We start from the raw sequence: 25,000 nt of genomic DNA, 5'->3' as shown, positions 1-25,000 counted from the left end.
CCTCCTCCCGCTCTTGACAGCCCCGCCGCATTCTTTTGTTCTCCCAGACTTAAGGGAGTTGCACGGTGTGTGTGTGTGTGTGTGTGTGTGTGTGTGTGTGTGTGTGTGCAGACAGAGTCATTTCGGCAGCCAGCTGTGTGTGTATGTGTCTCTCTCTCCCTCTTCTAAACCCTGCAGATGGCATGATATGCATAGACCACCGCCCTCAGGATATTGAGGTAATGTTTAAGAAGAGACGGGAGGGAGGCCGCACGGATTTTGCACCGCAGAGTAAATTTCAAATTCAATCGCCCCCTCTCCTGAATCACTCTGGGATTTCGATTCGTTTTACCAATCCCCCGGGCTCAGGTGGGAGAGAGAGAGAGAGAGAGAGAGAGAGAGAGAGAGAGAGAGAGAGAGAGAGAGAGAGAGAGAGAGAGAGAGTAGAATCATGCAACTGCACGTCCGTCCTGAACCTCAGGCGACTTCCTCATCTGACTTTAGAACGAAATTGGGACGAGATCCCCCATTTCATCGGCTCCCAACAGACTCTCAGAAATGACCGGTATCCAGCCAGGCATCTATCTGACTGGTCGTCCCCTCCCCTCTACCTAACGACAGGTTTTCCGTCGCTTCTTTTCGCTAAGTCGTACGTGGCCAATGGGGTCAAGACTGTGTTTGAAGTCACTGGGTTTGCCTCACTATGTTGGCCATAAGAGGCATCGCTGTAGTCCCTCTCCGTGTGCCTCCTAAGTTCCCGACAGCTTCAGCCTTTCTGATCACCTGCTCTGTTCACCAGATCGAGCTCAAATCTCATCGAAGTGATGGCTTCCTGGAATGCACCCAAAGAGAGATCGAGTCTCGTAGGCTAACCTGAGTCGTAGCCAGCTGTTACATTCCGTTCCCTGGCCCTGTGGGAATCACGCTAGGTTTAGAGATCTCCCGCTGCCACACCACTCAGATGATCAGGCCCTCAAACGCAGGCCGAAGGAGGAACGGAATGACTACCTATAACTCGAGAGTAATCCACTTCCTCACACTCGGTTCTTCTCGGGTGTTAACCTATCTAGCTCTAATGTACAAGGTCTTGCAGTCTGTATCAACCTGGCTCCATTCTACCGTTAGTGGATCTAGTTCGACAGACCTGTTGACCACGATAGTGAGTATCCAAGACTAACCTTGACCCAGGGTCTCACGCTGGCCCCTGCGAGGACTGAGAGTCGAGAGCTGAGGAAGGTTATTGAGCTGAGGAAGGTCATTATCTCCGTCCTGCCATGGTTCTTGTGCTGGCAAAAGACTTCATTTGTCTTTACCTGTTCGTCCCAGTCTATTACCCAGGGAATCTATTTCTGTACTCCCATTGTTAGTTATTTTTCTTTCAGTCCAGGGAATTTCTTTCTCTTCTCCTCCTCCTCCTCCTTCTTCCCACTACGTTCGAGTCTTCTTTCATGAGAGCTCAAGATACGAACTGCTTTTGAGTCATTCTCTGACTCCCAGTGCTTCGTTTTTCTTTCAACATCACTCCAGTCTCCCCTCATTTCATCAGCTATCATCATACTCTGTCCCCTCTGTGATGGGCCATTTCATACTGAAGAGGGAGGGGTGTACACTAATACCATTCTTGTCTTCTCTTTTTCCTCCTGACAGACACCTACTTCTTAAATCACTCGTCCCTTCTTGTTCACCCTTCGTGTTATCCGAATCATCATCATTCACGGATCGCTTTGATTGATAAGTGCGCTCCAGTTAATTTTCCCTTCGGTTACGTACTCTCATCTGCCCCACGTGCAACCCCCTGACACCAGGCTATGACCGGCGTGGCACCATGGCTTGGTTGCTGGCCAGACACACGGGTTAATCTACCACTGCAGCTGACCCCATCATGTTATTATGACTTTATACCACAGGCCTTTTTAAACATGGTGTGCCAAGATCATCCTCTCTCGACAACCCTTGACCTTATCTGTGACCTTGACCTTATCTGTGACCCCCATCCCCTCCTCCCACACCCTCACACGACAATACTAACCCCTGAACACTCATATGACCTCGCACGCAGCTGACCTCGTCCCCCATATATATATTTTTTTTCTCCTCCTCCTCTCCCAGGGAACCGTCCTTCTGCCTGGAGCTGGAGGACGATGAGTATCCCAAGACCGAGTTCGAGTACATGTCGCTCCTCAACGCCAAGATCGCCGAGGCCCACGAACGTCAGCTCCTACCACTCAAGGAGGACCTTGCAGACTGGCTCTCCAAGCTTCTTGGTAAGTAGCAAACCCTCCTTCAGGGTTAGGATGAGGGAGGGAGGGAGGGAGGGACTTCACCAAAGAGGTCCGTCAGTCTTATTCCCGAATTCTAATGATGGAGTTGTGGGTGGACGAGGCTTGAGCCCGAGACCCAGTGAGTCTAACGGTCGTACCATCCGTCGGGCTCAGGGGTCGTCACGTCGTGCTCAGGGTGTCGTCACGTCGTGCTCAGGGGTCGTCACGTCGTGCTCAAGGGGTCGTCACGTCGTGCTCAAGGGGTCGTCAGGTCGTGCTCAAGGTGTCGTCACGTCGTGCTCAAGGGGTCGTCACGTCGTGCTCAAGGGGTCGTCACGTCGTGCTCAAGGGGTCGTCACGTCGTGCTCAAGGGGTCGTCACGTCATGCTCAAGGGGTCGTCACGTCGTGCTCAAGGGGTCGTCAGGTCGTGCTCAGGTGTCGTCACGTCGTGCTCAAGGGGTCGTCACGTCGTGCTCAGGGTGTCGTCACGTCGGGCTCAGGGGTAGTCACGTCGTGCTCAGGTGTCGTCACATCGTGCTCAGGGGTCGTCACGTCGTGCTCAGGGGTCGTCACGTCGTGCTCAGGTGTCGTCACGTCGTGCTCAAGGGGTCCTTACGTCGTGCTCAGGGGTCGTCACGTCGTGCTCAGGTGTCGTCACGTCGTGCTCAGGTGTCGTCGCGTCGTGCTCAGGTGTCGTCACGTCGTGCTCAAGGGGAAGTCACGTCGTGCTCAGGTGTCGTCACGTCGTGCTCAGGGGTCGTCACGTCGTGCTCAGGGGTCGTCACGTCGTGCTCAAGGGGTCGTCACGTCGTGCTCAGGGGTCGTCACGTCGTGCTCAGGTGTCGTCACGTCGTGCTCAGGTGTCGTCACGTCGTGCTCAAGGGGTCGTCACGTCATGCTCAAGGGGTCGTCACGTCGTGCTCAGGGGTCGTCACGTCGTGCTCAAGGGGATGAGGCTAGGGCGTTAAAAAAAAAAAAAAAACATCGCTTCTCGTGTGATCATCATTCAACCAACGCACGCCTTCCCTGACACACGCGCGCGCGCGTGTAAGCCAGAAAACAGATCACATCTTTACGGGTTCCGTAATAAGTCGTGGGCGTATTACCGTGACATGAATACATACATATATCCTTCCCCCCCATGACGCCCTTGACCCTTCTCCCTCTTCCACAATCCATTCCATCGTACTCCAATCTCCTCCCATTCCCCCTCAGGCGACCTCTCTTCTCGCCACCGCCACCTCCCTCCCTCTCTCTCTCCCACCGAGTTAAGGAACCACACCCAGCCTGGAGACCCCCAAATAACAGACTTATCAAACTTCGAGTCCGAGGTCCGGCGCGCCAGCCTCCTGGGGTCGCTGCGTCTTGTGGTTTTACTGCTCCGTCGTCCAATTGTAGTTCCTCCAGACCATTCTTCCGTTTTTGCTCCATTTTCCTTCTCCCCCCTCCCCCAAACCACCGCGCTCCACTTCCTTCCTTCACTATCTCGCTCTCCCTTCCCGAAACATCTCACTCACTCCTCTTTTCTCTTCCTCTCTCTCTCTCTCTCTCTCTCCCACCCACCCGTTATCCTCTCACTCTCCTCCTCCTCCACGCACCCCTCTCCTCCGCCTGGTCTTCCTCCCACCGTCCTATCTACTGCCTCTGTCTTCAGTTCGCTCTCTGCCTCACCCTCGCCCTCACCCGACCAGCCACAGCTCGCACCGCGTCCTCTCAACCCTTCCGTCCTCCTTGGTCGCAGGTTACGATCTTCCTCGAACTTTAATAATTAATCGTCACCCCTGAGGCTCCACCAGAGAGTCGTCCAGTGAGGAGGCGACAATCGCGGGGGGAGGGTAACCGCGCCTGATCAACCATGACCCCCGAAGTATGTGGTTTCTAGAGTCGGACCTGAAAATTTGAGTTCGTTTTACGGTAGACGCTCTCTCTCTCTCTCTCTCTCTCTCTCTCTCTCTCTCTCTCTCTCTCTCTCTCTCTCTCTCTCTCTCTCTCAAAGTCTGACGAGATTCCCCATCGGAAATTCTTGAACGTGAAGAAGCGGTCCTTTTTTTCTTTTTTTTTTCTTAAAAAACTTAGCTAATTAACAGTTTGTATATTAGCGCCAGTTTTCACGGCCAAATCATTAACACAATATCTCGAGTTTTATATTTTTAACAGAGTATCTGAAAATTATAGAAGTAATAGCAAATGAGAATCCATCATTCGTATAGATAATGATTACTGATAGCTTTTGTTTTACTGATAGCTTTTGTTTTACTGATAGCTTTTGTTTTACTGATAGCTTTTGTTTTTCCGATAGCTTTTGTTTTATCGATAGCTTTTGTTTTACCGATAGCTTTTGTTTTACTGATAGCTTTTGATTTACGGATAGCTTTTGTTTTACTGATACCTTTTGTTTTACTGATAGCTTTTGTTTTACCAATAGCTTTTGTTTTACTGATACCTTTTGTTTTACCAATAGCTTTTGTTTTAGTGATAGCTTTTGTTTTCATAAACACGAATGCTCTCATAAGTAGTTCCTACATTCCTCATTCATCTTTTTTTCAATTTCCAACTGAAATGTTCTCTGGACACAATCTTAAAATGAATTCCACCATCTTTTTCTTTTCTTTTTTTTTTCAAACATCATCAATTTCGTCAACAAACTGACTCAAGGATACTGCTGAGGAAACCCAAGGGCCTCTCTCATTCACGAGATCGAACACGACTTCGGCAGGATATATATATATATATATATATATATATATATATATATATATATATATATATATATATATATATATATATATATATATAAAAGAGAGCGGGTGTTTCTCCTCCTTACCTCCTCACTGTCCCTGAGAATATGTGAAGCCAAGGCCGTCGACGCTACGTGAGATTCGAACGTTCATCACACTGACAGATTTCCAAGAATTCGTGTGTGTGTGTGTGTGTGTGTGTGTGTGTGTGTGTGTGTGTGTGTGTGTAGATAAGTACTTCCAGTGATTAAATCACACACACACACACACACACACACACACACTCAGCTTGACAACAACTGGGCAGAGTGGCTTCAAATGCCAACGGCTCAAACGTTGAACATTAATGCACATATGAGACATACGTGACATTTAACATCGTGTTATCAGGTATCAGTCGCAGGTCAAAGTTCTGTACTGATTTTGCAACTCACCGACTGCCTTGTGAAGGTGGTCAGGGAAGCCTTAGGGGGCTAGGAAGAGTCCTCCTCCCTCAGGAGGGTCGGGGGAAGCCTTTTGGGGGCCGCCGCCAAGAGTCCTCCTCCCTCAGGAGAGTCAGGGAAGCCTCTGGGAGGCCTCGAAGACTCCTCCTCCCTCAGGTGGGTCACGGAAGCCTCTGGGGCCGCGGTGAGGAGTCTCCTTCACTCGGGTGAGTCAGGGAAGCCTCTGGGGCCTCGCAAAGGGCCCTCCTTCCTCAGGTGGGTCAAGGAAGCCTCTGCGGCCGCTGTGAAGAGTCCCTTTCACTCAGGTGGGTCAGGGAAGGCCTTCGGGGAGAGAGAGAGAGAGAGAGAGAGAGAGAGAGAGAGAGAGAGAGAGAGAGAGAGAGAGAGAGAGAGAGAGAGAGAGTTAAGAGGTGCTCCTCCTCCCTCAGGAGAGAGTTGTACACCCGATGCGTCGCGCGGGTCCAAGGCTCGGGTTCTACCGCTTGCGCCCCGTGGTTTACGTGTCGATTACTCCCGCAAAGTTATCGTTCCTGCAGCCACAGTGTTTTACGCCGATACCATAAAGAGTGCGGGGAGAGGACCCGTGTGCCCTACCCCTTCGTCTGGTGTGTGGGGAGAGGACCCGTGTGCCCTACCCCTTCGTCTGGTGTGTGGGGAGAGGACCCGTGTGCCCTACCCCTTCGTCTGGTGTGTGGGGAGAGGACCCGTGTGCCCTACCCCTTCGTCTGGTGTGTGGGGAGAGGACCCGTGTGCCCTACCCCTTCGTCTGGTGTGTGGGGAGAGGACCCGTGTGCCCTACCCCTTCGTCTGATGTGTGGGGAGAGGACCCGTGTGCCCTACCCCTTCGTCAGGTGTGTGGGGAGAGGACCCGTGTGCCCTACCCCTTCGTCTGGTGTGTGGGGAGAGGACCCGTGTGCCCTACCCCCTTCGTCTGGTGTGTGGGGAGAGGACCCGTGTGCCCTACCTCTTCGTCTGATGTGTGGGGAGAGGACCCGTGTGCCCTACCCCTTCGTCTGGTGTGTGGGGAGAGGACCCGTGTGCCCTACCCCTTCGTCTGATGTGTGGGGAGAGGACCCGTGTGCCCTACCCCCTTCGTCTGGTGTGTGGGGAGAGGACCCGTGTGCCCTACCCCTTCGTCTGATGTGTGGGGAGAGGACCCGTGTGCCCTACCCCCTTCGTCTGGTGTGTGGGGAGAGGACCCGTGTGCCCTACCCCTTCGTCTGATGTGTGGGGAGAGGACCCGTGTGCCCTACCCCCTTCGTCTGGTGTGTGGGGAGAGGACCCGTGTGCCCTACCCCTTCGTCTGGTGTGTGGGGAGAGGACCCGTGTGCCCTACCCCTTCGTCTGGTGTGTGGGGAGAGGACCCGTGTGCCCTACCCCTTCGTCTGGTGTGTGGGGAGAGGACCCGTGTGCTTTACCCCTTCGTCTGGTGTGTGGGGAGAGGACCCGTGTGCCCTACCCCTTCGTCTGGTGTGTGGGGAGAGGACCCGTGTGCCCTACCCCTTCGTCTGGTGTGTGGGGAGAGGACCCGTGTGCCCTACCCCTTCGTCTGATGTGTGGGGAGAGGACCCGTGTGCCCTACCCCCTTCGTCTGGTGTGTGGGGAGAGGACCCGTGTGCCCTACCCCTTCGTCTGATGTGTGGGGAGAGGACCCGTGTGCCCTACCCCCTTCGTCTGGTGTGTGGGGAGAGGACCCGTGTGCCCTACCCCCTTCGTCTGGTGTGTGGGGAGAGGACCCGTGTGCTTTACCCCTTCGTCTGGTGTGTGGGGAGAGGACCCGTGTGCCCTACCCCTTCGTCTGGTGTGTGGGGAGAGGACCCGTGTGCCCTACCCCCTTCGTCTGGTGTGTGGGGAGAGGACCCGTGTGCCCTACCCCCTTCGTCTGGTGTGTGGGGAGAGGACCCGTGTGCCCTACCCCCTTCGTCTGGTGTGTGGGGAGAGCCGCGTTCCGTGCCCAGCTACGGGCGTGAAATGCCATGTATTTCATGTCGTCTGTCGGTGTAGAATCACCCGAAGTAATGTTCTAAATCCATCTAAGAGACCTTGTGACCAGTCAGCTTTGACCCTTCCTCCGAAACCTCGAAGACCGCACCAAGTGCAGAGCCTCGTGTGCACTGCGCGTCTGCGGTACAAGGTTTGGTCCACATCCACCCTCCCAATTACGAGATGATCCACTTCCTTCGTGCCACAGTTTTAATCACACCAAAAACGAGTAATCGTGAAATTTCACCAACTGTGGAAGGGCGAGGGGTATTAAAGCCTCTCTCTCTCTCTCTCTCTCTCTCTCTCTCTCTCTCTCTCTCTCTCTCTCTCTCTCTCTCTCTCTCTCTCCCCTACTACGTTTTTAAAACGCCTGGAGGTGCCCCCGCCTGGAAGGGAAAGAAATGTCGTCGCAGACCCAAGAGATGACGATGTCTGACCCGGATCGAGCTACACGCTCCTTTGAAAGTTGTGATAACATCTGTACAATGGAGCACATTTGGTCCTCTCGGTGTACACCTCCCACTCCACAACAGGTGTCGATTGTGCTCTACCGCACAACGTGTGTGTGTGTGTGTGTGGGAGGAAGGAGAAGGTTGGAGCGCGCGCCCATATAATCCTCCACCGAGCCTTTCACCACGCACGCTAAGTGAAGGCCGCAGCTGTGGTCCAGTCCCGTCGCGCAGGTTTCCCGGCCTGGCTGTGCACGCTGACGTGCTGGCAGCTTCTTCCCTCATTGATCATCACCTCCGCTCCCAGTTACAACCACCCGGCTGTTGTTAGTATTCCACCATAACACACACACACACACCCACACACACACACACACACACACACACACACACACACACACAGGCCCCTTATCATACACATACCTGGAAGGTTCAAGGTTTTGGATCGTGTTCACGCGGTGTTTGGCTAAGAGGCCCTCGATTCCCGTCTCCCAAGTGTCCTAATTACCATAGAAATGCCTTCCCTCGTGTCTGAGGTTCCTACTGTCCTAGACTCACGCCTTGAATGCCCCCGTGGGGCTTGAGTGTAAACACTCTCTCTGGAACTCGTTGTACACACACTGAGTGAAAGATCCAAAACACGTCTTCTTATGTGATATATATATATATTTTTTTCTTTTAAACTATTCGCCATTTCCCGCGCTAGCGAGGTAGCGTTAAGTACAGAGGACTGGGCCTTTTTTGGAATATCCTCACCTGGCCCCCTCTGTTCCTCCTTTTGGAAAAAAAAAAAAAAAAAATGAGAGGGGAGGATTTCCAGCCCCCCACTCCCTCTCCTTTCAGTCGCCTTCTACGACACGCAGGGAATACGTGGGAAGTATTCTTAATCCCCTATCCCCAGGGACAAGATATATATATATATATATATATATATATATATATATATATATATATATATATATATATATATATATATATATATATATATATAATGAAACACGATGAGTGTTTCATTTCCCGTGGACTCATAGGAATATACTTGATCACGCGCTCAATTGTGATCCTTCCTAATATATATATATATATATATATATATATATATATATATATATATATATATATATATATATATATATATATATATATATACCTTTACCTTGAAGTGTGTGATATTGAGAACACTACATGTATCTGGAACTCAGCCTTACGTGATCATCCGGCGCTTCCATTTTTTTGGAGCTGAAATTTTGGCAGACCAACACAGACTGTGAATTACACTGGTCACTGTAGCCGTAGTCATCCCCCACCCCCAACCACCACCACCACCACCACTTCTTTCCCGGACACGAAGACGAGAAAATAAGGAATATCTAAAACATATCCTTGAACCCTTGAGCACGACGGTATGACCCTTGAGCAGGACGATATGATCCTTGAGCACGATGGTACGACCCTTGAGCACGACGGTACGACCCTTGAGCACAATGGTACGACCCTTGAGCACGATGGTACGACCCTTGAGCACGACCGTATGATCCTTGAGCACGACCGTACGATCCTTAAGCACGACGCTATGACCCTTAAGCACGACGGAACGACCCTTGAGCACAACGGTACGACCCTTGAGCACGACCGTATGATCCTAGAGCAAGACGCTATGACCCTTAAGCACGACGGTACGACCCTAGGGTATGGTATGGCCTTTGACTTAGCCCTTAAAAGTCAGGTCACAGGCCAGGCCATCGTACCCCAAGGGTCGGCACCATGGTCCTTGATATTCAGCATGCGCCATGACGGGGGGTTCGAACCCTGCACTGAGGTCAGTGGGAAGCAAGATGAAAGGGGTGTGGAGGGAGGGAGGGAGGGAAGCTCCAGGACTGGTTCCAACACTGGACACGAACCCAGGTCCTCTGGGTCCCCGAGGGGTGGCAAAGCGAGTTAGGCCAGTGCCACACTTTTACCTCCCGTGGCCCACAAAGAGCGAAGGACCCAAAACCCCACACAGCGTACTCTGCGAAGTCCCTCACAAGGATCGTCATACCTCACCGGCCCTTCGTGGCTTTAGGGTCGAGCCGTGGATTACCGACACAGGCGTACTCTCATTTACCCAGTTATGTGACGGAAACCATTTTTCGTCCAGCGGGTCTGTGTTTCCCACTTTCCCCTCGCTGTCTAGCGTTCCTCTTCCTCCCAATACGTTGTATTTCCTCCAATTCCTCCTTCGGTCTCTTGTTAGCATGTGATCTCGCTACTGATCGTTTGTGATTGTGTTTACGTTGCATTCGCAACTCTACCTCACCTTCATAATATTACACTCTGGTGTGTGTGTGTGTGTCTCTCTCTCTCTCCCTCTGTCTCAACCTACATACTCCCTCCCTCCCTCTCCTTCATTCAATTATCTCTTTCTTTTTTCTCCCCCTCCCCAATGATTCCTGGCTTCATTTTCCCCTCGGTGTCTCCCCCTCCCTCATCGTGAAGTCCCATTAAGCGTCACCATCTCCAGCAGTGTTTTGTACTCATTCATTCCTCACGCGTCCTCCTCCTCCTCCTCCACCTTCCATCTTTTTACAAGTTCCTGCTGCTTGGTGGCGCGTCATTAACAGGTTCCATGGCGGCCTTCCTGCCCGTCAGATAGATATTTTTAAGTGGTCTATCTCATGGATGGGGCACTCCTGTTCTCCAGTGTTTCAGCTGGGCACCAGTTGGGTACCAGTTCGATTCTTGTGTGTGTGTGTGTGTGTGTGTGTGTGTGTGTGTGTGTGTGTGTGTGTGTGTGTGTTCGTTTGGTGATCAGCTGGACTCAAAGAGGCCTGATGACTACAGGTGTCATCAAGGCAGTGAAAGTTAAATCATTATCATTAACAGAATTTTTTTCAACACTTATTTCAGGTGTTAAAGATAATTCTAAGATCATATTACACACTTATATACATGGCCCGTGATGTAGATTGGGTACATGGTCTGGTCCTTCTATATGTGGACTGCGTACATGGTTCTTTTATGTGGGAACCTAATTGGTTCTTCCATATGTAGGGTGGGTGTCTGGTTTTTTTTTTTTTTTTTATACAATTGGGACGTGCACAATGGTCGGTTTTTATACACGTGGGACGTGCACCTGGTCGGTTTTTATACACGTGAGATATGCACCTGGTCGGTTCTTCTACAAGTGGGTTGGATACCTGGTCGGTTACTCCACAAGTGGGATGTGTACCTGGTCGGTTCTTTGTACATGGGAGCTGGTCAACGTGGGCGAGTCCTCTGTTTCCCCCGTGGAATAAGACAAACAAAAATGCTGCACAGCTGATGATCAGAGGCTGTGTCTGGGTCTACTAAGACGGTGGAGGCTGTGGTGAGTGAGGCTCCAGGGTGGAGAGAGAGAGAGAGAGAGAGAGAGAGAGAGAGAGAGAGAGAGAGAGAGAGAGAGAGAGAGAGAGAGAGAGAGAGAGAGAGAGAGAGTGTGTTATAAACCTATTTACATAGCCGCATCTCCGCCTCGAGGGGGAAGGAGAGGAGGAGGAGAATGGTACTGGATGTCGCTCTCCTTTATTGCTTTATCTTCGGCCGGGGAGGAGAGAGAGGGTGATGATGCATGCATGTCAGTCTCCTATACAGCCGTGGGGTCAGCCTGGAGGGTGAGGGCCGGGTGGCGCTGGTGGTGGTGGTGGTGGTGGTGGTGATGTTGCCGCCCTGTGTGTCTGCTGCTGCAGCCGGGAGGAGGAAGCACTGTTAATTGCCGCTCTCCTACACTGCCGATATCTTACGTTAAGGTCGCTCTCCTACACTGCCGACGTCTCCACACGCCAGGAGGGAGCAGAAGACAGTATAGACACGAAGACGTGTAATGTGACGTACCAAACCCAACGACTGATACAAACTGCTCGTTTCTCGAGTCTTCATCTACCTCAGCAGACACACACACACACACACACACACACACACACACACACACACACACACACACATACAACACACACACACAACACACACACACAACCCTGCTTCTTGTAACTCATTATTCCCCTGTCTATCATGAGTTCTACTTCCAACCTTAACTGACTACTGGCTTCCCTTCACGTCTCTCCCCCACACACACACACCTCCGGCTCCACCCACACTCCCTCCTCATCTACACCGTGATTACGACCTTTCCAAAATACCATCACACTGAGCCCCCTGGGTTGTAGTTAGACCCTGCCTCACCTTACCTGACCTGAGCCTAGAACATCACTCCCTCCTGCAGGAGCTGTGTCTGGGTGAGTCTAGGTGACCATACAGCAACGGAGCGATGCCTTCGTTTAACTCCTCGATCTTGTTCATGAGTTTGCGAGTATATACATATATTCTCTCGATCCCTTGAGCACGGCGACACGTGACCCTTTGAGTTCGACAGGGAAAGACTTTGCTCATACGATGGCTTGACCTCTGACCTGGTCTTAAGGGGCCGGGTTCGAAAAGGTCACGCTCATCGTTATACCCAAGGGGTCGTCCACGAGAAGTTACGAACCTCTCTGTATCCACGCACTGTTAAGGGAGAGGATAAGTTAAGAGCAATCAGGTCACTGTATAACACATCAGGCCACACGATACACGCACCATACCCGTTGTCGGGATACAGTGAATTGTATTACCCAGGGTTTCTGCACCATACCTGGCCGCACGCGCTTAAAACCTACCACCGCACACACAAATACAGCCGGGTTTAAATCACATTACCCAGGTCGCCTGGCTACGTGCTAACCACACGGCACAGGTGGGATAAACCCCTACCACAAGTGGCTGGTGGGCCGGCCCTACGAGACATTAAACTGTGGCGCTTTCCCGTTGTATTTCAGCCCAGCATGTTACTTGGCCATTACCAAGGGTGTTCCCTGTGGGGGTAGCAGCAGGAGGAGGAGGAGGCATGATTCAGGAGTGCCACACACACAAACACACACACACACACACACACACACACACACACACACACACACACACACACACACACACACACACACATCTCTGGAGCCCAGCCGGGAGGGCAGCGGTGGCCACATCCTCACACCAGTACATGTATGTGTGTACGTCTGGCGGCAGCGGATGTGTGCCGCCATGAGTTGCCACCCTCCTCGCCTCCCTATGTGGTGTTGTGCCCCCTCAAACTTGAGTGTGTGTGTGTGTGTATGTGTGTGTGTGTGTGTGTGTGTGTGTGTGTGTGTGTGTGTGTTGTACTTCAGTTACTCTCTCACTCTCTGGAATAAATCTCAGGCCTGCCTGTCGTCCTCCCCTTCCTCTCTCTCTCTCTCCCTCTGAAATGGATCTGCCCTCCGCTCTGCACCACCAACACCAACACCAACACCACCACCATCAACACCAACACCTCAGCAGCAGCACCACCACCAACACCACCAACACCACCAACACCACCACCAACACCACCACCTCCACCACCACCAACACCACCACCAACACCACCACCAACACCACCAACACCAACACCTCAGCAGCAGCAGCAGCGCTCCCCTTCCTGCTAAGGCGACCTCGTCCTAACCCCTGCCACACTGGTGGAACCCGGGCTCTCACATAACCACCTCTCCCTCCAGCCACGCCGCTGCAGCTCTCTCCCCCCCCCCCCCCTCTCTCTCTCTCTCTCTCTCTCTCTCTCTCTCTCTCTCTCTCTCTCTCTCTCTCTCTCTCTCAGAGCCCGTTACATTACATTCAATAGCCTCTCCCTCCTCCTCCTCCTCCTCCGCCTCCTCCTCTCCCTCTCCCCACGACGCTGCTACACCCGTTGCCCAATCCCCTTCCTCACCTCCTACTTCCCCTCTGAGTCCCTGCCAGCCAGCCCTCTGGAATGCCCCCCCCCCACCTTCTCTCTCTCTCTCTCTCTCTCTCTCTCTCTCTCTCTCTCTCTCTCTCTCTCTCTCTCTCTCTCTCGTCGTCTTACAGACCTGACTCAGTCGTCTTCAGGAACTGTAATTTCCCCCACCACTCCTTCTCTCTCTCTCTCTCTCTCTCTCTCTCTCTCTCTCTCTCTCTCTCTCTCTCTCTCTCTCTCTCTCTCGCCTCCCGTCGTCTTACAGACCTGACTCAGTCGTCTTCAGGAACTGTAATTTCCCCCACCACTCCTTCTCTCTCTCTCTCTCTCTCTCTCTCTCTCTCTCTCTCTCTCTCTCTCTCTCTCTCTCTCTCTCTCTCTTCTCTCTCTCTCGCAAGCCAAGCAATCACCGCATTTCTTCCTGTGTTTGTAAGGAGACCCTTACAACCCCGTGGCTGATCCAAGATGTTTGCCGAGCCATCAGAAAATACATTCCGTTAAACTCCGTCTCTCCCACGACCCACCCACACAGTTTCCTGAAGTTCCCTCTCCCACAGTTTCCTGAAGTCCCCTTCTCCACAGTTTCCTGAAGTCCCTCTCCCACAGTTTCCTGAAGTCCTCTCCCACAGTTTCCTGAAGTCCCCTTCTCCACAGTTTCCTGAAGTCCTCCTCCCACAGTTTCCTGAAGTCCCCTTCCCACAGTTTCCTGAAGTCCCCCTCCCACAGTTTCCTGAAGTCCCTCTCCCACAGTTTCATGACATGGTGAGGGGCAGAGGTAGTGGCACAGACCAGCCTGGGGTCATGACATGGTGAGGGGGGGCAGGGTAGTGGCACAGACCAGCCTGGGGTCATGACATGGTGATGGAGGAGGCAGGGTTTAGTGGCACAGACCAGCCTGGGGTCATGACATGGTGAGGGGGGGCAGGGTAGTGGCACAGACCAGCCTGGGGTCATGACATGGTGAGGGGCAGAGGTAGTGGCACAGACCAGCCTGGGGTCATGACATGGTGATGGAGGTAGGGGGTAGTGGCACAGACCAGCCTGGGGTCATGACATGGTGATGGAGGTAGGGGGTAGTGGCACAGACCAGCCTGGGGTCATGACATGGTGAGGGGGGGCAGGGTAGTGGCACAGACCAGCCTGGGGTCATGACATGGTGAGGGGCAGAGGTAGTGGCACAGACCAGCCTGGGGTCATGACATGGTGAGGGGCAGAGGTAGTGGCACAGACCAGCCTGGGGTCATGACATGGTGAGGGGGGGCAGGGTAGTGGCACAGACCAGCCTGGGTCATGACATGGTGAGGGGGGGCAGGGGTAGTGGCACAGACCAGCCTGGGGTCATGACATGGTGAGGGGAGCAGAGGTAGTGGCACAGACCAGCCTGGGGTCATGACATGGTGATGGAGGTAGGGGGTAGTGGCACAGACCAGCCTGGGGTCATGACATGGTGATGGAGGTAGGGGGTAGTGGCACAGACCAGCCTGGGGTCATGACATGGTGATGGAGGTAGGGGGTAGTGGCACAGACCAGCCTGGGGTCATGACATGGTGAGGGGCAGAGGTAGTGGCACAGACCAGCCTGGGGTCATGACATGGTGAGGGGCAGAGGTAGTGGCACAGACCAGCCTGGGGTCATGACATGGTGAGGGGCAGAGGTAGTGGCACAGACCAGCCTGGGGTCATGACATGGTGAGGGGCAGAGGTAGTGGCACAGACCAGCCTGGGGTCATGACATGGTGAGGGGCAGAGGTAGTGGCACAGACCAGCCTGGGGTCATGACATGGTGAGGGGCAGAGGTAGTGGCACAGACCAGCCTGGGGTCATGACATGGTGAGGGGCAGAGGTAGTGGCACAGACCAGCCTGGGGTCATGACATGGTGATGGAGGTAGGGGGTAGTGGCACAGACCAGCCTGGGGTCATGACATGGTGAGGGGCAGAGGTAGTGGCACAGACCAGCCTGGGGTCATGACATGGTGAGGGGCAGAGGTAGTGGCACAGACCAGCCTGGGGTCATGACATGGTGAGGGGCAGAGGTAGTGGCACAGACCAGCCTGGGGTCATGACATGGTGAGGGGCAGAGGTAGTGGCACAGACCAGCCTGGGGTCATGACATGGTGAGGGGCAGAGGTAGTGGCACAGACCAGCCTGGGGTCATGACATGGTGAGGGGGGGCAGGGTAGTGGCACAGACCAGCCTGGGGTCATGACATGGTGATGGAGGAGGCAGGGTTTAGTGGCACAGACCAGCCTGGGGTCATGACATGGTGAGGGGGGGCAGGGGTAGTGGCACAGACCAGCCTGGGGTCATGACATGGTGAGGGGCAGAGGTAGTGGCACAGACCAGCCTGGGGTCATGACATGGTGAGGGGCAGAGGTAGTGGCACAGACCAGCCTGGGGTCATGACATGGTGAGGGGCAGAGGTAGTGGCACAGACCAGCCTGGGGTCATGACATGGTGAGGGGCAGAGGTAGTGGCACAGACCAGCCTGGGGTCATGACATGGTGATGAGGTAGGGGGTAGTGGCACAGACCAGCCTGGGGTCATGACATGGTGATGGAGGAGGCAGGGTTTAGTGGCACAGACCAGCCTGGGGTCATGACATGGTGAGGGGGGGCAGGGTAGTGGCACAGACCAGCCTGGGGTCATGACATGGTGAGGGGCAGAGGTAGTGGCACAGACCAGCCTGGGGTCATGACATGGTGAGGGGCAGAGGTAGTGGCACAGACCAGCCTGGGGTCATGACATGGTGATGGAGGTAGGGGGTAGTGGCACAGACCAGCCTGGGGTCATGACATGGTGATGAGGTAGGGGGTAGTGGCACAGACCAGCCTGGGGTCATGACATGGTGATGGAGGTAGGGGGTAGTGGCACAGACGAGCCTGGGGTCATGACATGGTGATGGAGGTAGGGGGTAGTGGCACAGACCAGCCTGGGGTCATGACATGGTGATGGAGGTAGGGGGTAGTGGCACAGACCAGCCTGGGGTCATGACATGGTGATGGAGGTAGGGGGTAGTGGCACAGACCAGCCTGGGGTCATGACATGGTGATGGAGGTAGGGGGTAGTGGCACAGACCAGCCTGGGGTCATGACATGGTGAGGGGAGCAGAGGTAGTGGCACAGACCAGCCTGGGTCATGACATGGTGAGGGGGGTGCAGGGGTAGTGGCACAGACCAGCCTGGGGTCATGACATGGTGATGGAGGTAGGGGGTAGTGGCACAGACCAGCCTGGGGTCATGACATGGTGAGGGGGGGCAGGGGTAGTGGCACAGACCAGCCTGGGTCATGACATGGTGAGGGGGGGCAGGGGTAGTGGCACAGACCAGCCTAGGGTCATGACATGGTAAGGAGGCAGGGGTAGTGGCACAGACGAGCCTGGGTCATGACATGGTGATGGAGGAGGCAGGGTTTAGTGGCACAGACCAGCTTGGCTCATGTGGTGTACCAGCCGACGTCTTTTATCATAATCTTTCCAGTGTTGACTTTCCAGTTCGTCAAGAACCCCACTTTTCCAGCGTTTATTTCTTGAGGAAGAAGAGGAGGAGGAGGAGGAGGAGGAGGAGGAGGAGGAGGAGGAGGAGGAGGAGGAGGAGGCGGGAGGAGGAGGAGGGGCCGGCGCGCCCCACATGAACCTCCTTCACAACAGCTGGCGAGACAGTGGTCGTTTTTTTTTTATCTTTCTTTCGTTCTTCTTTTTTTTCTTAACCTGAAGTATTAGTTCCTCCGCCACCCCGGGCCGGCGACATTCCATTAACGACGAGGACACGACACGTGGTGACGTCACGTGAAGGAAAACCCTCGAAGGGAGGAGTGGAGGTGCGGGGGTGCGACGGAAGGAAGGAAGGAAGGAGAGAAGGAAGGCAGGAAGGAAGGAAGGAAGGCCGCCGCTAATGACGGCTTGGCTATCGGGCAACGCGGCATACGACCCCCTGATGGACGATGGCTTACACACACCCCTCCTCTCTGAGCCCGACCCTACCTCCTCCGATCGTAACCCACGGGTCGTACCGTCGCACTCCCAGGGTCGTACCGTCGCACTCCCAGGGTCGTAACGTCGCACTCCGAGTGACCTAATTCACGTCAATTCATCGCTAACAGCCCTGGGCCACGACGCATGACCCCGAGATGACCTATAAAGGTGAAACGGCTTCGTTTATCACAGTCTAAATGGCGTGGCGGGCGGGAAGGAGGAGGAGGAACTGGGCGGGCGGGAGGAGGAACCACACACAGACACACCCCGGCCGATCCCTTCTCTTGTAACCCATTTATCATCTGTTGCCCCGTTACCACACAAGATTGACCCTTGTGGTTTACGACTGTGGTTTACTAAAATTTACCAAATGGCGTCCTAGCTTCGTCTCTTCGGTGTATATCAACTGACTTATATTTCTCTCTTGTGTCTCCCCTGATGATGCGATTATTACACGAAAGTGCACTTGGGAACTTCTCATGTTTCATCTTCCCCATGGTCTCATATATATACGTTGATTACCTTACAAAATACAGGTCATATGTATATACATATGTATATGTATATACATATATGTAGAAATGTGCCCATATTTTCAAGGGCGACACTTAGTGGGTAAGAATGACCAAAAATTTGCCAGGCGAGTTCCTGCCAGGGTAGGGAGGAACTATGAGATGGTTGAGAACACTCCCTCGCCTGCCATGATATGTGTTATGTATTTTGCGTGAGCTTTTGTGGCGGCGCCCATGAACTTTCCCCCCCACCGTCAGCCTCGCCTGCAGCAGGAGTTCGGCAGCTTCTTCTTCTTCTCTCTCTCTCTCTCTCTCTCTCTCTCTCTCTCTCTCTCTCTCTCTCTCTCTCTCTCTCTCTCTCTCTCCCACACCCCGTCCTCCCTCCCTCTGAGCCTCTCCCAACACCACCACTTTTCTCCACCCCGGCCAGGTCTGCTGGGGTGTCTGTGTGTGTGTGTGTGTGTGTGTGTGTGTGTTTGTGACGAGTCTTTCCTCTGTCTTTTTTCACCTCCTTGTATCCGTCTTCTGTCCTCACCAGACGGACGTGTGTGTGTGTGTGTGTGGAGACCGATGGCATGCCGAACAAAGAGACACACAGACACACACACGAATGCGTCTGTCCGCAGCCCCGCGTTTGTGACGTACCTTGGCGTCGTCCGCCGCTGCCTGAGCCAGGTTCGAAAGTAGATTAACACATCGGTATAACCCAACCTCTCGACTACGACCCCCCCTTTGGGGGGCACGACGGTACGACCTGATGACACGACGACAGTCAGGGGGGACGACTGGCCCAGAGGCCTTATTTTGACACAACCTTAAAACCCTTTTTTTCCTTCAATTTTATGTTGGATCCTCGTACTATTATCTTGCAATTCTAAGGTCTCCTTTTTTTTTTTTTCATACGTTTTATTTCCTCTAGTCCAAGTCTTGTTGCGAACTGGGCCCAACACTTAGAAGGTGTTATTACGCGCCACGTTTTCATTACGTCTTGCAAGTCACATCTTCAATTTTTCCCCTCGGAAATCAGTTCCAGGCTTTTCCCCGGAATGAAGACATAGTTTTTTCCTCTCGTACGCTGGCAGTTCTGTGAGTCTTTGCAAAGAAGTGAATAAAAAAAATATATCAATAAATAAGCCAAATAATAATCACAGTGACAACAGTAAGAGGATAATAATAATGATAGTAATAATAATAATAACAATAATAATGATAATAATAATAATAATAATAATAATAATAATAATAATAATAATAATAATGATAATAATAATAACAATAATAATAACAATAATAATAATAATAGAATAATAAATAATAATAATAATAATAATAATAATAATAATAATAATAATGATAATAATGATAATAATAATAATAATAATAATAATAATAATAATAATAATGAAATAATAAATAATAATGATAATAATAATAATAATAATAATAATAATAATACTAATAATAATAATAATAATAATAATAATAATAATAATAATAATATCTCTATGGTAAAAATATTTAGAAGGCAACAATGGGGGAATTATTTGGTAATAGGCCAGGATGCTTATGTAAACATATCTCCATAATAAACTATAGCACGTATCCCTCTATGTGTGTGTGTGTGTGTGTGTGTGTGTGTGTGTGTGTGTAACAGTAAAGTACACTCATCCAATCAAAATTACTTCCGTGCAATTCACGTCTTTACGACTGGGAAATATTAACACGCGTAAAGTTTTATCTGAAACATTTTAGCTGTGTGTGTGTGGGGGGGGGGGTGGAAAAAAAAAAAAGGGAGTCACTTCCTCTGTTGCAGTGGCTACTGCAAAAAAAGAAAAAAAAAACCTCCTACAATTTCCAAACTTCGTTATAATATGCTTTTGTCCTCGGGTGATGGTCCTATTGTCCGCTCACATAATACGCCGAGACAAATCGCTGACACTGATTGGAAGAATGTGACCGTCATTTGTTTATATCGCCGTAACTGTAAACATTCCAGACAACCGATAATGTCGCTCATAAATATACTAAAATGAACACTGTTGACGGATTCGTCTGGATTTTTCTCTCGGAAACGCATCCTCGCGTCTCTTGGCCTGGCTGGTCGAGTGACGGATTCGTCTGGATTTTCTCTCGGAAACGCATCTCCGCGTCTCTTGGCTGGTCGATTGACGGATTCGTCTGGATTTTCCCTCGGAAACGCATCCTCGCGTCGCCTGGCTGGTCGCTTGACGGATTCGTCTGGATTTTCCCTCGGAAACGCATCCTCGCGTCGCCTGCCTGGCTGGTCGATTGACGGATTCGTCTGGATTTTCCCTGGGAAACGCATCCTCGCGTCTCTTGGCTGGTTGATCGACAGATCTATCCCCCTCGCCTACCTTATATTCACCAGACCCCTTTTGTTTTACAAGGAAAGACGGATCGTCTGCGTCTCACGAAGGCTTGCCTAAAAGGGGCGCTCCTGACGCGAGGTGGAAACCCTCCCTGATCTCCAAACACGGTTCAACCGACGAAAGAAAACGAGTGAATCGCCTATTTCGAATTTGAGTTCCGCCACAGCGCGCTCCGCTCTCCCTCCTTCTGCTGGTGTGGTTTTCCCAAGTGATACAGCGTCTACCTCACGTCCTCCGATCCTCGCTACAGTTAACAGTACAGTTCCGTCGTGACAGTGCCTCCGGTACAGTTCTTCCACTACAGTAACCACGGTGCTACCACCTCTCTCTCTCCACTGTAGCCCCACGCCCATCGCATCCTTTATACGGATGCAACATTACAGTTACCACACCAGTAGTACAGCCCCACCATTACAGTTACCACGCCAGTACAGCCCCACCATTACAGTTTACCACACCAGTAGTACAGCCCCACCATTACATTTACCACACCAGTAGTACAGCCCCACCATTACAGTTACCACGCCAGTACAGCCCCACCATTACAGTTTACCACACCAGTAGTACAGCCCCACCATTACAGTTACCACACCAGTACAGACCCACCATTACAGTTACCACACCAGTACAGACCCACCATTACAGTTTACCACACCAGTACAGCCCCACCATTACAGTTACCACACCAGTACAGCCCCACCATTACAGTTACCACACCAGTACAGCCCCACCATTACAGTTACCACACCAGTACAGACCCACCATTACAGTTACCACACCAGTACAGACCCACCATTACAGTTTACCACACCAGTACAGCCCCACCATTACAGTTTACCACACCAGTACAGCCCCACCATTACAGTTACCACACCAGTACAGCCCCACCATTACAGTTACCACACCAGTACAGACCCACCATTACAGTTACCACACCAGTACAGCCCCACCATTACAGTTTACCACATCAGTACAGCCCCACCATTACAGTTTACCACACTAGTACAGACCCACCATTACAGTAACGTCTCCTACAATCCATTGCCCTCCCCGCTGCAGCTCCTCCGCCCACTTCTCCTCCGGTACAGACAGACCCACCCGGCCGCGGCGTTCCACACCGTCATTTTCCACAGCGGCCACACACATATGTAGAGCAGGCTATAAATACCGACACACTCCTTGTCCGGCTGGCCAACACAAAGCCCCCTGGAGGCTCCCAACTCACCCAGCATACGATTGCAACGCAGACAGATTTTTTCTGTTTCTTTCCCTCCATTCTCGTCTTCAGCTTTTTATTAATGCCAGTGACGTATTATTATCACTATTATTATTATTATTATTATTATTATTATTATTATTATTATCATTATTATTATTATTATTATTATTATTATTATTATTATTATCATTATCATTGTTGTTATTACTATCATTATTATTATTACCATTATTAATATTATTATTATTATTATTATTATTATTATTATTATTATTATCATTATTATTATTATTATTATTATTATCATTATTATCATTATCATTATTATTATTATCATTATTATTATTATTACCACTATTATCATTATTATTATCTGACACTGAAGATTATGTCGTGTGTGTGTGTGTGTGTGTGTGTGTGTGTGTGTGTGTGTGTGTGTGTGTGTGTGTGTTTCGTACAACAAAATACACTAAAGAACCAAACCTTTTTGAGCGCATTTCTGTGTTTGAGAACCTTTATGCTTCCTTGCTGATATGGATTTCAGCAGCAGGCTGTAAGGAATTTCCATACCGTCGTGGGGAAAAGCCACAAAATCTATTTACAACTGAAATTCAGGGAGCGCATCTTGCAGGTGTGGCAAACTGATGGCTACAGGGGAAAAGATTTAATGTGGCTCTCTGTATTCTGTAATGTTGGTGTCGTCGATCAGGGGCAAGTATTCTGTAATGTTGGTGTCGTTGATCAGGGGCAGGTAGTCTGTAATATTGGTGTCGTCGATCTTTGGCAAGTATTCTGTAATGTTGACGTCGATCACTTACAAGGTCCACAATGTGTATTCGACAGTTATTCCCCCCCCCCCCTTCCTGCTCCTCCCCTTCCTAAGGGTTTGCTTGTGCAGGAAGGCAAGACAGGCAGGCATCTTACTTCATCTGAATATTATTCATCTGAGTAATTCATTACTCATCCAAAAGTTACTTGGGGTTTTAAAAAGCAGTCCAGACTAAACCCGCAGGCGATTTTTTGACGGCTATGTCTCTCGTCAGTCGTCCGGGTCGCGGGTGGGGATGTGGGGGCGTGCGTTTGCGTGTGTATGTGTATATGCGATCCCAAACCTCAGGGCTTTTCACCTGCGGTGTACAAATAGCCAGGGTAGGAGGAGGAGGAGGAGGATGAGGAGGAGGAGGAGGGGAAGATGATGATGGAGGTTCTCTGGGTGCGCCTATGCCATTCCCTCACGCCATGACGATCATGATGATGATGATGATGATGATGATGATGATGATGATGATAATGATGATGTTGTTGAAACTCTCCTCACTTGATCACGGCAACGACGCCGCCCTTTGATGCGACACACTCATCTCTTGATGACGAGAGGGGGACGATCGTTCACACGAAACGCTCGAAGTCATCTGAGGGCGAAGGTGACGACGAAGACCATGACGAGACACGCTCGCCACACTCACCATCTTACTAACGATGACGGAGCGATAGTGACGGGAGAAGGGGGCTTCAATCATGCGGTGTGCGGATGGGGGAACATGATGGTGAAGACTGGTGTTAAAGACACGGATGATGAAGATGATGATGATGATGAGGGGGGGAGACACAAAGCTGGAGGAGGAGGAGGATGATGATGATGAGGGGGGAGACACAAAGCTGGAGGAGGAGGATAAGGGGAAGAGTGAGGAGAGGAGGATGAGGAGGAGGAGGGAGGGGAAAACTGATGAGTGGATAATACAGTGGAGTGAGAGGCGAAGGAGGAGGAAAGGGAAGGAGGGGAGAGAGAGAGAGAGAGAGAGAGAGAGAGAGAGAGAGAGAGAGAGAGAGAGAGAGAGAGAGAGAGAGAGAGAGAGAGAGAGAGAGAGAGAGGACCAGGGAGAGGGAGGTAGAGGGAGTGAACCCAGTGAGCCTGGCTGGTTGGGGAGATAACCGGCCCGTATCAAGTGTGTGGTGGTATATATATTTTCTCTCTCTACGTCGAAGGCTCCAGCCACGAACAGAAGTCCTCTTCAAGGTCAGGCCTTAATTGAAACGTAGAAAAGGGTTTAAAACAAAATGGAGTCAGAAGAGAGGAGGAAAAATATGAATTAAGGAGTGGAGAACCTGCCTTAAAAAAAATGGGCCAGAGGTTACGTAAGATATGTGACAGTGAAAAAAAAAAAAAATCGTAACTTAAAAATAAGAAAGAGAAACAGGCATTCGACCAACCCTTGAGTTCCTAAAGGCCACACAGTAATCCTACCCTTGAGTTCCCAAAGGCCATAGACTAATCCTATCCTTGAGTACCCAAAGGCCACACAGTAATCCTACCCTTGAGTTCCCAAAGGCCATAGAGTAACCCTACCCTTGAGTTCCCAAAGGCCATAGAGTAACCCTACCCTTGAGTTCCCAGAGGCCACACAGTAATCCTACCCTTGAGTTCCCAGAGGCCACAGGGTAACCCAACCCTTGAGTTCCCAGAGGCCACACAGTAATCATATTGACGCACCAGATACAAGCCATCATCACAAGATGTTTTGCCACAGTAATCTTTTGGTATCAGTTGAGAGACGACCTCCAGTTATCTTCAATGTCCTCCAACTGATAACCTCGTCACAGACCATCAGGTCTGCTGTTCTCTCTCTCTCTCTCTCTCTCTCTCTCTCTCTCTCTCTCTCTCTCTCTCTCTCTCTCTCTCTCTCTCTCTCTCTCTCTCTCTCTCTCTCTCTCTCTCTCTCTCTCTCTCTCTCCCACTGTACACAGTCACCGTCATCACTAATGTTAACGCATGACGTCAGCGTCTGATCACACGCAATTGGTCCATCGCCAGCAACAACTGGGTATGATTGGGAACCGTTTGTGACACGGTGGCATTATGTGACGAGAGAGAGACAGGAGGAGGATGGGATATTCACACAGACCCGAGGGTGGACGAGGGTGTCTCGTCAACCCGGCTGGACTGTATCTTGTGAGCGGGTTGGCCGAGAGAGACGCCCTTGAAGCCGCCCCTCGCCTGTTGCCGAGTCAGGCCCTTGGTGAGGAGGAATCAGGCTGGGGCTGAGGTAGGTAGGCCGACCGCTGCTGCTGCTTCACAGACAACCCATATATCTTCGTCTCGGTCATGCTGGTGTATTTTTTTTCTCCCCATTATGGAGTTTCATCCATGGTCTTGTCTCCCTACCAGCACCCCCATCCCCCAAAATGTCGACCCCTGCCAGGCGAAGGTATCATCCTCCACTCTCTCTCTCTCTCTCTCTCTCTCTCCTCCCCTTCTCCCCT

General features: G+C 51.4%; 1 protein-coding gene across 11 annotated transcripts in view; it reads left to right on the top strand.

Annotated features, from left to right (window-relative positions):
* LOC139748260 (uncharacterized) overlaps positions 1-25,000 on the top strand; it is a 392,710-nt gene that overhangs the window by 163,205 nt on the left and 204,505 nt on the right. For all 11 annotated transcript variants that reach the window (XM_071661213.1, XM_071661283.1, XM_071661232.1 and 8 more), the window contains exon 3: positions 2,089-2,243. In XM_071661213.1, the coding sequence (XP_071517314.1) occupies positions 2,089-2,243 (155 nt within the window). The remainder of the gene's footprint in view (positions 1-2,088; positions 2,244-25,000) is intronic.

This window comes from Panulirus ornatus, chromosome 5 (assembly GCF_036320965.1).
Source record: "Panulirus ornatus isolate Po-2019 chromosome 5, ASM3632096v1, whole genome shotgun sequence".
NCBI classification, from domain to species: domain Eukaryota; kingdom Metazoa; phylum Arthropoda; class Malacostraca; order Decapoda; family Palinuridae; genus Panulirus; species Panulirus ornatus.
This window is presented reverse-complemented; position numbering and strand designations above follow the sequence as displayed.